The sequence below is a fragment of the Danio rerio genome, chromosome 6, assembly GCF_049306965.1.
Source record: "Danio rerio strain Tuebingen ecotype United States chromosome 6, GRCz12tu, whole genome shotgun sequence".
Taxonomy (NCBI): Eukaryota; Metazoa; Chordata; class Actinopteri; order Cypriniformes; family Danionidae; genus Danio; species Danio rerio.
The window spans coordinates 7959360-7972500 of record NC_133181.1 but is presented as its reverse complement, the minus strand read 5'-3'; the positions used below and the strand labels follow the sequence as shown (position 1 = coordinate 7972500).

General features: G+C 32.5%; 1 protein-coding gene and 1 long non-coding RNA gene across 40 annotated transcripts in view; one reads left to right on the top strand and one right to left on the bottom strand.

Moving 5' to 3' along the window:
* Window positions 1-13141, top strand: part of bin1b (bridging integrator 1b) — a 59339-nt gene that overhangs the window by 12474 nt on the left and 33724 nt on the right. For all 39 annotated transcript variants that reach the window (NM_001004602.3, NM_001327970.2, XM_073952861.1 and 36 more), the window contains 2 exon segments: window positions 10833-10913; window positions 11027-11081. In NM_001004602.3, coding sequence (NP_001004602.2) covers window positions 10833-10913; window positions 11027-11081 — 136 coding nt within the window.
* LOC141386180 (uncharacterized) overlaps window positions 1-13141 on the bottom strand; it is a 43196-nt gene that overhangs the window by 10607 nt on the left and 19448 nt on the right. The window lies entirely within an intron of this gene.

Genomic DNA, 13141 nt, shown 5'->3' with positions numbered 1-13141 from the left:
AAGTCACACACAGAAACTGCCTACTGGTAAATCGTTATTGTAAGCTTCTTTAATCTGTTGGTTTAAGCTCAAGAGGCTGACTAATTAATCTTCCAAGTCAGTATTGTCTCATAAAGGGATAGTTCACCCCAAAATGAAAGTTCTGTCGTCATTTATAATCCTTGACTTATTCAAAACTAATTTAACTGGTTTTTGTTTGGTTGATTTACAAAAGAAGATATTTTGAAGAATGTTGGAACCCGTATACTTCCATAGTATTTGTTTTTCCTATAAATGTCAATGGTTACCGGTTTCTAACATTTTGTTTTATTGAACAAAAAGAAGATATATTTAAAGAATATTGGAAACTGGTAACCATTGACTTCTATAGTATTTGTTATTTCTACAATAAATGTCAATGGATACCAGTTTCTACCATCTTGTTCTGCTAAACACAAAAGAAGATATATTGAAGAATGTTGGAAAACGGTAACGATTGACTTATATGATATGTGTTTTCCTACTATAGATGTCAATGGTTATCGGTTTCCAACTTTTTTTCTGTTGGTTACAAAAGAAAATATATTGAAGAATGTTGGAAATGGTAATCACTGACTTGCATTGCATTTGTTTTTCCTACTATAGATGTTAATAGTTACCAGTTTCCAACATTTTGTTCTGTTGATTACAAAATAAGATATATTGAACAATGTTGGAACAGGTAACTATAGACTTCCATGGTACTGTATGTGTTTTCTTACTATAGATGTCAATGGTTACCGGTTTCTAATATATTGTTCTGTTGAACACAAAAGACGAAGATATATTGAAGAATGTTGGAAACCAGTAACCATTGACTTACATAGTATTTGTTTTTCCTACCATAGATGTCAATGGTTACCGGTTTTTAACATTTGGTTCTGTTAAACAAAAAAGAAGATATATTGAAGTTTGTTGGAAACTGGTAACCATAGACTTCCATGGTATGTGTTTTCCCACTATACATGTCAATGGTTACCTGTTTCCAACAATTTGTTCTGTTGATTACAAAAGAAGATATATTGAAGTATGTTGGAAACCGGTAACCATTGACTTCCATTGTATTTGTTTTTCATACTATAGTTGCCAATGGTTCTAACATTCTTTAAAATATATTCTGTTGTGTTCAGTAACCGAAATAAACGATTGAATAAAAAGTCAAAGGTGAATAAATTATGACAGGATTTTTATTTTTGGGTGAGCTATCTCTTTAATCTTACATAACTTATAAGTAGGCCCAAACAAAAACAGCGCCTACAGAAATTCTGTAAAAATGTAATATTTATTCAGTTGTTTGTTGATTTCACTCATGTTATTGGATAATATGCAAATGTTTGAATGATTTATGCACAATACTGTCTGTAAAGTAATATTTTCTGTCTTTTAGATGATGTAATATACCGTGTGAAAGAATTACTGTAGTTTTGTCTACCAAACACGTGGTTGTAATGGGATTTGCAATGTACCCTAAAAGTTAAAAAGTACTTTTTTATTTTATTTAATGTTGCGTTTCTCAGCTCCTATACTCAGAAAATCATTTAGCATAAATCCACATTTATTATTATTATAATTATCAATTATTTTTACAAAAATCTGTTACAAATAAATAAAAATAAAAAATAAATCAGCAGCATCTGTCTGGCCCTGTCCAACACAACCTCACGGCAATTTGTAACTTTTTGATTTAGTGGCTAATTAGTTTGAAATCGTACATCTCATTTGTAAAATTTAGTACAATTTGCTCATTCCTCAATGATGGTTGGGTTTAGGGGTGGGGTTTGATGCCATGTCTCCTTTTAAAATTCATACGTTTTTCGTACGAATTAGACCCTAAACTAACAAAATGTAACATTCTTCCTCGTGAGATCAGGCTGGTCTAGGGGTATTTGTGGATGTTCTTTTTCATTATAACAATCCAAAAGGCCTCGTATCAGGAGTTGGGTTATGGTAAGTCCACTGTAGTTTGAACATTACAGTACATAAGGGCTGCATAAATAGATCATTTCAGCATCGCTATCACAAAGTGCAAATCTGCAATAGTCACATCGCAGAATCTGGAAAGTCAAATTGTGATTGTAATTAAGCAGAAAACGCACTTCAGATGTGATTTGTGGAGCCATTGCAAAGTTAAATTCTAATAGTGTGGAAACAATTGTTTCATTTGGATGAGTTTAAGTCCTGTAACGAAGTGAATTTAAACCATCTGGGCACAAAAAATTATAAAGTTTGCGAATAATAATAAGACATTATTCATATGTTATTTTGCATGTGATTGTTTATTTTTCTGTACCTCAACACCATTAAACTCCACCACAAAGCAATGTATATTTCAGTTGTTCATTTTTGTTCCATTGTTTTAACTGTACTTGAATTAATTATTTTGTATATTTTATGCAAATATACTCTTTTACCTCTCCCAATTAATCATTTAAATTTAGCTTAAGCTATGTTATTTTTCACTTGTCTACAGAACAAACCATCATAATGCAATGATTTGCTTAATTATCCTAACCTAATTAACCTAGTTAAGCCTTTAAATCACTCTTTAAGTTGTATACTAATATCCTGAAAAATATGTATTATGTACTGTCAGCATTGCAGAGATCCCAGAATGTGTGTCAAATACTGACAAACCTAACCATTGGGTTAAATTTTGCTAAAACTAGACTCCAATGGTGCAATAAAGTAAACAGAGGATGACTGTCCGTCTGAACAGGGTCAGATCATGTGGGTGTGTTATTACGGGTCATTGCATCAATTAGTATAAAGTTTCCTGTCAGTTGCTCAAATGTTTGTCTCAGCTGCTGGACCAAATGCTCAGTGTTGGTCTGATCAGAGCTGTAAAAATGAAACCTGCTGATTCAGAGAGCAGTTCAGACTGAAGTCAAATACGTTAAAAGTGCCCCTATTATGCTTTTCTGGATATTACCTTTCTGAGAATGTAGAGTATGCAGAGTTTCAAAGATTCAAGTGCACGATAGAAAATGTCTCCCAGAATATTGTCTCCCAGAATTAAGAACGAGCAATCAGTAACTCCAGTTTTTTTTTTTTTTTTGCTCAACACTTGTAACAAACTTGCCTTTTCTTCCAGTTTTTGTCTCTAAATATCTAAAATATCTTAAATCAAGATTTTTTTTTTTAGACAAGCCAAATTATTGGCTTCATTGTCTTCAGAAATAATGTAAAAATTAAACGAGTTTTTCCTGAAAACAAGCAAAATAATCTTTTCATTTTGAAATCAAATTTTGTTTACCTCGTTTAGATATTCAGAAACGAGGCAAAACCTCAAAGCATTTTCTAGACAAGCAGAAATGTTGCTTTTAGCTTAGATTGATTGTTTTTGTGCATTGAATCATCCGATGTTATTGTTCATTTTTTATTGTATTATTGCGGTGTTTTTACTGTTTTTCATTGTTCTACTTTGTTACTGTTTGCCTTGTTTAGTCTGAGAAAAGAGCACTATAAATAACATTTATTATTATTATTATTAGTGTTGTCTTTGATGGACAACGTAAATGCAATGTCTTTTTTTTTTTTTTCTTCAGAAAACAATATGTTTGTGAGTTTTTCCTGAAAACAATTGATGTATGTAAGAATTTGGTTCAGGTTATTGCTATTTTCTGTGCTGTTAAATTTTTGCATGCACTTCCAATGAACTAACAGTAAAAACAACGCCACTGTTAGTGGTGAAGATGCCTCTGGAGCTGAAATTCAGATTTTGTAATTGGCATTTGATTTAAAAACCTTCCTAAAAGTGAACATACACCAGAATAACTTTTATTTAATTTATTAATTATTTTGGCTCATAAGATAATTCAATGTGGTTCAATATTTATGTTAAATATGTTTACTTACAGATGTTCTCCTGTTTCGAGTGCCGTTCAATGTAAACTCAAGCTAAAATTGTAAGGCAACTTTCTGCACAGCTTTTTTGAGTTGACTCAAACTAAATCGAATCAACTACAGCACCTGCACTGCGAAATGGTTTTTGAATTGAATGAAAAAGCAACTTCATTTAAGAGTTTTTAGTTATTTAGACTTGAAACAAGATAAAAATTTTACGTAGAAAAAACATTTTTTTGCAACTTTTACTTTTTTACAATTTTTTACAGTGTTGGAACTGATGATTTGTCAGCTAATTTATCTATATATTATTGTAATTTTTCACAATATTGTTGCTTTTTACTGGATTTTTGATTAAATAAATATAGGCCAGGTAATAATCATATGAGATTAATTAATGTTTAAAAAAACATTAAAATAACTTTTACTAACTTCACTTTAGTTTTAAAATAATTGGAGACAGAACAATTAACAGATAAACAGATAACAGATAAACTTGTCTGACTAATAGTACAGTCCTTTTTTTCTCAAAAGGTGCTTGGGTGATAAATATGTGCCAACTTCAGAACTTATTGACAGTCCAGCCTGATCTCTGTCATTTCTGTGTGGAGTTTGCATGTTCTCCCTGTGTTGGTGTGGGTTTCTTTTGGGTGCTCCAGTTTCCCCCACAGTCCAAAGACATGTGCTTTAGGTGAATTGAATAAGCCAGTGGTTCTCAAACTGTGGTACACGTACCACTAGTGGTACGCAGGCTTCCTTTTAGTTGTACAAGGAGGAACCACTGAATAATTAATGTCAAAAAAATTAAGACACTTCTGAACCTTCGACGCATGTGATAACACAGATGTTATCAGTAAATTGATTTTAATAGGCTAAATCTTTTATTTTATTTTCAATTTTCTAATGTTTGTTATGTATTGGATAAAACAAAAATTTAAATATTACCCCTTGAGGGACAATAAAGTAACAAACAAACAAACATGTATTCTATCATTTAAAGCTACACTGTAAAAAAAATCAGTAATTTTACGGTTTATTTCCGGCAGCTGGGGTGCTGGAAATAAACTGTAAAATAACGGCCATTAAATTACAGAAATTTACTGTAAAATACCAGAGGTTTATTTAGAGAAATTTAAATTTAAGTGAATTTCTGTAATTTAATATTCTGTATTTTACAGTAAATTTCTATAATTTAACGCTGTTATTTTACACTTTTTTTTTTTTTTACGGTACTCCAGCTGCCAGAAATAAACCGTAAAATTACGGATTTTTTTACTGTGTAACTTCCTCTCCATATTTGTAACGGTTGTTGGGGCGTATCCCGTGTTTTGATATCTCAATGTTGTCAGAAATGGTTTAATCTCTTGCTTTTCTGACACACAAAGCCTATTCAAGTTAGAAATTAGATCTGCTTATTGCTAGTTAAACTATGTAAATCCAATTCATACATTTAAAATACAAGATATATGTTGCATGTATATATGACTTATTTGTACATTTAAAAATGATCAATAAGAGTTACATTAGTATGATGACATATAGCCTATATTTATGGGGTCCAAGGAACATTTCCAGGTTTTAATAAATAGGCTACTTTATGAATACTTTACATTTAAGTACAGCAGTTTTCTTTCTACATTTTAGAAACAGTGCTATTTTTAATGAACTTTTAAAAGCACATTTTAATTTAAACTTTGACTTTTTTTTTTTTTACCTGTAAGCACAGTGCAGTGTTAATATTGAAACTATTTATAATGTTTAAAGTGGCTGAAAATAATACATTTTCTTAAGAAGAATTAATCTGCCATGTTTTTGAACTGCGCAGAGCTGTAGCTGCTTAATTGGGCTTATTATGCCACATTACTTCAATACTGGTTATTGTGGTGGTACTTGAGGTGGTGCTTAATGAAAAAGTTTGAGAACCACTGGAATAAGCTACATTGGCAGTAGTGTTTGTGTGTGAATGAGTGTTTATGTGTATTTCCCAGGACTGGGTTGCAGCTGGAAGGGCATCCGCTGTGTAAAACATATGCTGGATAAGTTGGCGGTTCATTCCACTGTGGCGACCTCTGATGAATAAAGTGACTAAGCCAAAGGAAAATGAATGAATGAGTTACAAATTGCCATGAGATTATGTTGGACAGTCACCATTTGAAATCGCTCAATTGATATACAGTCAAGCTCGAAATTATTCATACCCCTGTCAAATTCTGACTGAAATTTTTGTTCAAATACTTCTCAGCTTTTATTTACATTTGTTTATCTTAATGATGCCTCTTGTACATCCTCTTATTATCTTTTGGTTAAAGCCTGTGTCATTCACGGCCCAAAAAAAAATGCTGGTTGAAAACTTTAAGCATACTGAACATAGATTTCGTCGGCCATTGTAAAATCATCGAATCGTTAGCCTGACTGTGATATTGTACAGTCATATCCAGTGTTCCTGGAAGACCTCTGAGTCAGAGAGAATGCCTTCATCTTAAATCTGCAGCTCTGTGCAGGCCGTCACGATGACACACATCCAGGACACTGTATTTTAGGATGACCAGGGGTCCTGGTGCGCTGCATTCAGGATCAGCTTTCAAACTCTCCCTGCATCGTGAATCACATTCATACATTCCTCAAGAAGAGCACAGCTGACACAGCCTTTATTAATATAGGCCAAGAGAAAGCCGGTGGGAGATTAGAGGTCACTGTGATTTCCCCTCCAGTGTTACTAAATTCCTTTGATCTGAATCAAGAGTTTTCTAGAATTTACCGTTTGTTTTTTAGCTAGTTAATGTTAGTTCGGGGTGGCACAGTGGCTTAGTGGTTAGCACCGTCACCTCACAGCAAGTAGGTTGCTGGTTCGAGTCCCTGAGTCAGTTGGCATTTCTGTGTGGAGTTTGCATGTTCTCCCTGTGTTGGCTAGGGTTGCACGGTTTACCGCTACTATGGTGGTATTGTGGTTCTATGGCTCCAAAATACTGGCGGTGCCACTGTAGTTTGTAAACGGTGGCATTAATCAGTACGCAGGCCTCAACTCTAGAGGGGGGCACCATCTCCCCTGCTCAAAAAAATGTATTGATTTTATTTACTAATAAAAACATAAACTGTGTGTAAATAAAACATTTATTGAGAATATGTTGTTAAATACATAAAAATAAAATTATTATGGACGCATAAAGAAACGTGACGTAATTTAAAGACATTTTATAAATATCCTACTGTAAACATTACATTTTGGATAGTAATATTCATTGCTAAGAACTTAATTTAGATGACTTTAAAGGTGTTCTCAATATTTAGATTTTTGTTTCAAACTCTCAGATTTCAGATATTCAAATAGTTTAACTTGGCTAAATATTGGCCTATAAACAAGTCATACATGAGTAGAAAGCTTACCAATTTGTATTTCAGATTATGTATAAATAAAACAAAGACACCTAACACACACATAAGAAACTTAAAATCTTAATTATTCTTAATTGTAATTGGTAATATATAGTTGTTTTTCATACTAAATTTATAGAAAGTTTTTATTGTGTAAAAAAAGTGAGACCTTTCATTTTAAATCCTTTTGATATTATGAAATGACTTCACAGGGTGAGCTTTTCTGTTGCCCTTCTCTGCCTTATTGAGACCAACGTCTCTGGGCCACAAATGGCATGGCATGTTTAATATGTCGCTAAGAGGTGACTTGGGGGAGCAGAAGGAAAAGGAAATAACCTTTGAATAAACAGAACCGGATACAAGCACTACCTTGTACATGCTAAGCAGGAAGTAGGCCAATCTGAACTAAAGGAAACGTGCGTAATTAAATCTACTAGGAAATGTTAATCTTGTATAATCAAGAAACATCCTATGGATTAAAAAACTTTTAGATTTAAACATTTGCTCATTTGCTGAGTGTTTGTTTGCATGTGTGGAAAGAATATAATTATGGCTGCTCGTTGTTGTAAAACTGGGTGATTAAAGGGATAGTTCACTCAAAAATGAAGATTAGATCCTCAAGTGGTTTCTTTCAAGAGTTTCTTTCTTCTGTTAAACACTGAAGAAGTTTTGAAGAAAGCTCAAAAGCGTGCAAACATTTACCTCCATAGTATGAAAAACAATTACTACACTGTAAAACCCAATAAGTTAAGGTACAGTAACTCAAACCATTTGAGGGAACCGATTGCAACAAACCATTTAAGTTCAAAACTAATCCAACTGAACACTGTGAACTTAATGCATTTGAGTAAACAAAGCAATTTGAGCACAGTAAAACCCAATAAATAAAGAGAACTCAAACCAACTGAGTACTGTAAAACCCAATAAGTTAAGGCAACTCAAACCGTTTGAGGAAACCGATTGCTACAAACCATTTGAGTTAAAAAAAAAAACAAACTACTCTATCCTCTTGAGACCCAAAAAAATTTTTTTGTTTGATTTTTCTGTGATTTCCTACGTCATTTGGGTTAAAACAATATTCTAAAATTTTGTGTTTTTACATTTTGTTCTTATTTTTAATTTTACAGCATGTCCACTGTTGTGGACCACAGGACCATTTTAGTTCTAAATGACCGCCACTCAGACAACAAAACTGTACAGGATATGGCTGTAAAGGGATATTAATCCAATATTAATGTAACAAAAACAAAACAAAAGCCATTTTTTCCTTTTTGTATAGAAATTCCTGAAACAGTTTGAGCCGAACTAAAAAACAAGAAAAAGAAAAAAGAAGTGATGTTAATCCAAAACAAATTTAACATAAAAGCGATTTTAAACTGATTGTCATTCTATAATTGTCTCCAATTCTCTAGTTGTCTGATTGTCAGACTCTAAATCAGAGTCTCCTTAAACTACTTTATAAAGAATCCTCTCTCCTTCAGTTCTGCCCCTACAACATGCAGTCATTAATTACATTAAGACGGTGTCCACTATAGTGGACATTTAAAAAAGGATGATATTTGGAAACACAAACAAGTTAACAGCTTTGAAAGCTAAATGTATTGTTCCTGACATATTAATAAACAAATATATATGTAATAATAATAGTAAAAAAAACATTTAAAAAGCTAAATTTTACATGCCTCTCTCCTTCCCATCAAATATGCTCGTTTGTATGTCAGCCATTTTGGATGCAGTGTAAGAAGTGGTTCCTGGCATGCCAGCCAATCAAATGACATATCACTAGAAAGCCCAGGATGTCCTCTGAACAGTACAACAGGACTTGACAGAGTAGCTCAAAATATACAAAGAAAATTCATGAAAATGCAATGTCCACTACAGATGACACAAGTCAATGGGCGGGGTCTCAAGAGGCTATATGAGTACTGTGAACTTACTCCATTTGAGTTGAAGTAATGGGGTATTTAATTAACTCATTACCTTCAACACTGAGTTCAAAACTCTCTTCAAATGAGTAGAATCAACTTTCAGTCAATTTTGAGTTAACTACACTCATTTCATTTGATAAAGCTGACTGTTAGGTAAAGTTTAGGAAGTTACAGGTTTCCAGCATTCTTCAAAATATCTTCTTTTGTGTTTAATAGAAGAAAGAAATCCCTAAAGGTTTGAAATAAGTAAAGGGTTAGTAAATTATGACAGAATTTTATTTTGCGGGGGACTATCCCTTTGAGTTTCATTTTTTATGAACTGTTGCTGTATGTCAGCTTTCTTAAAGGGAAAGAGGAACTTGAGACTGTTGGCATTATTTGTGGTGTCTTGAGATCTAAAACCTCATTACATGGTACCATTTTTAGACTGCTTTTCCACCATTAAAAGAGTTCAATAAGAATTAAACTGATTAAAAGTAAATATTGTGTTGAAAGTTATTACAGCAATAAGCCAAGGCCATCCAATGCATGTGGACTTTTTACAGTATGTTTTACACTTTTTGCTTCCTTTAGTGTATAATGCTGCTGTTTAAACCTGAAAGAGGTCTAAAATGAATATGGATCTAATATACTGATACACATGCATTTTCCTCTGACATTAGAGAAGTCATCTATATAGATACAGTAAATGATAGATATGTGACAGCAGTGGCGCCTGCAGCCGTACAGCTGTACGCACTGTGCGTACTTACTAAGAGGGGTGGGGGGGGGGGGGATTAATGCAGCTTTTTATTCATTTATTTATTCCTTACATAATTTAAAATGATTATTAAACCATATACACTACGATATATTGACAAAGCAGGAAAGAATGACCACAAATAAAGATGTGTGTTTGTGTGTGTTTTAAAGTGTGTATGTACTTGCATGGTGGGAGGTGGGTAAAGAAATCTATTGGCTTTAGTTTTGTTAGCGATTTTTCTGCACACTAACAATTACAATTCAGATAGCTATTGTTTAAAACAAGGTTGTATATATATACATAAGTATATATAAGTGTATATATATGTATACACATGTATATACAGTTGAAGTCAGAATTATTAGCCCCCCTGAATTTAGCCCCCGTTTATTTTTTCCCCAATTTCTGTTTAACAGAGAGTAGATTTTTTTAACACATTTTTAAACATAAGACTTTTAATAACTCATCTCTAATAACTGATTTATTTTATCTTTACCATGATGATAGTAAATAATATTTCACCAGATGTTTTTCGAGACACTTCTATACAGCATAAAGGGACATTTAAAGGCTTAACTAGGTTAATTAGGTTAAAAAATATTATCAGACATACTGTGAAAATTTCCTTGCTCTGTTAAACATCATTTGGGAAATATTTAAAAAAGAAAAAAAAAATCAAAGGGGGCTAATAATTCTGACTTCAACTATATATATATAGCCTAATGTAAATTTTCAAGACAAAAAGTCCCTATTTGCACATAAAAGAGCTTTATTATTGGCAATAACTTCATATAATTTGTGTTATTATTCAAAACAATTTCATTTTTCTCTTTAAATATTAGATTTATCTTGGAGACAGAGACAAAAATGTACCCGCAATTCGCGAATCATATGCAGAGCGTCACTTCTTTTGCTTTATTTTCCTGTAGGTGATGCAGAAACTGGGAAAGGCGGATGAAACCAAAGACACAGCCTTTGAGGAGCAAGTAGCCAACTTTAACAAACAGATGGTAAAAGCCTTAACCCTTCATACACTGCTTGCTTTGACTTTTGACCTCTGACCCTTTTCATGCTTCTTAAATATCTAGTGATGGTTTCTTCTTTGACTCCTCTCTATTCACAGAACGAGGGCACCAAACTGCAGAAAGACTTGAAAGCGTATTTGCTGGCAGTCAAAAGTAAGAGTCTCCTTGTCCCATGAGTGATCCAATGAAATTAAAGTATTTTATAAATACTTTATATTAAAGTATTTTACATATTTTATATGTCAGAATCAGTATATTAGTTTTAAAGAGCCCCTACTATGCATTAAAAAAGGTCATATGTTGGTTTTGGGGTTTCCAACTTCGAATATAATATGCACATTTTAAAGCCATTTAACGTACCTTCAAATAAATAGTTAATACAAAATTACTTTGATTCTTCCACAAATGAGGACCGTTCATTACCTACTGTTGTGTTTAAAAAGTAGCATTTTTTAGCATATACTTTTTGTAGAATTATAAAAGTAGAATTAAACAATGTTTATCGTAAAGCACAATGATTTGAGAAGTTTTGTTGATTTGTTGTGGCTATCTGTAATTAGATCTAGGTTTACTGGCAACTTGACCACGCGTCATTTAGAGGAAAGTGAAAGCTTATCTAGAACATTTTAAAGAAAAACAAACGCAGTCAATCTGTGCAGTCAGATGAGAAAAGCACCAGAATATGACATCGTATGTGTTTCTCTTAGATAAAGCAGAAAAACAGATGATAGTGGGTTTTCAGTGTACCTGCCTCTGTGTGTAACACAGATAAGACCATCACAGATTCTTTCTTGGGGACACACACACACACACACACACACACACACACACACACACACACATGTGGAAAGTGTTTTCAGGTCAGGTCATGTTGGTTTCCATTTAAAGGGACAGTACATCTTAATAATATGCTCATTATTTTACCCTTGTGTTGTTTAAAATTGATACAATTTTAATAATTTATCATTTAGAATTAATTAATTAAGTAATTAAAAATTAATTAAACATGAGCTTGCCAAATGTGTATATATATTGCGGTTTCCATTTTTATCTTAGGTTTAGTTATAACTTAGAAGAAATAGTTGTGATTTTTCATTCAATTTATCTCAAATGAACAAAGTTTAGATACACGCACACACACACACACACACACACACACACACACACACACACACACACACACACAGTTGAAGTCAGAATTATTCGCCCCTGTTTATTTTTTCTCCAATTTCTGTTTAACGGAGAGAAGATTTTTTTTTCAACACATTTCTAAACATAAGTTTTTTTTAGCTGATTTATTTTATCTTTGCCATGATGACAGTGAATAATATTTTACTAGATATTTTTCAAGACACTTCTATACAGCTTAAAGTAATTAGAGTAATTAGGCAAGTTACTTTATAACGATGGTTTGTTCTGTAGACTATTAAAAATATATAGCTTAAAGGGGCTAATTATTTTATTAGACCTTAAATAGTATTTAAAAAAAAATAAAAAAATGCTTTTATTCTAGCCGAAATAAAACAAATAATAAAAGACTTTCTCCAGAAGAAAAAACATAATCAGACATACTGTGAAAATTTCCTTGCTCTGTTAAACATCATTTGGGAAATATTTAATAAAGAAATAAAAATGTAAAAAATGTAATAATTCTGACTTCAACTGTGTGTGTGTGTGTGTGTGTGTGTGTGTGTGTGTGTGTGTGTGTGTGTGTGTGTGTGTGTGTGTGTGTGTGTGTGTGTGTGTGTGTGTGTGTGTGTGTGTGTGTGTGTGTGTGTGTGTGTGTGTGTGTGTGTGTGTGTGTGTGTGTGTGTTATACACATTATAATAGTTTTTATATATAGAACATTTTTACAAGTAAGTGGTAGTAAAATCAAGTAAATGATTTTAAATAAACATACTCCTCCCCCCTTGTAACTTTTAATTAATGAAATTAACCAGTTATGTTTACTGTAATTGCAAATAGCATTGTGGGATCTAAAAAAAATGGCATTAAAAATGACAAATTTTGTTGTTTCAACTCATTTTAAAGTAGTTCAAACGAGCAGCAAAAGTCTTTTGTGAGAGTGTATACGAGTGAATATACAATGAGAAAGTGAAATAATTTCAGTCTAAAACGATATTTCTATAGTAGGCCCTATAGTATTTTTTTAATTGTTTAATGTTCAATCCACTTAAATTTGTAGAAACTTGTAATAAGTGAAATAAATTTC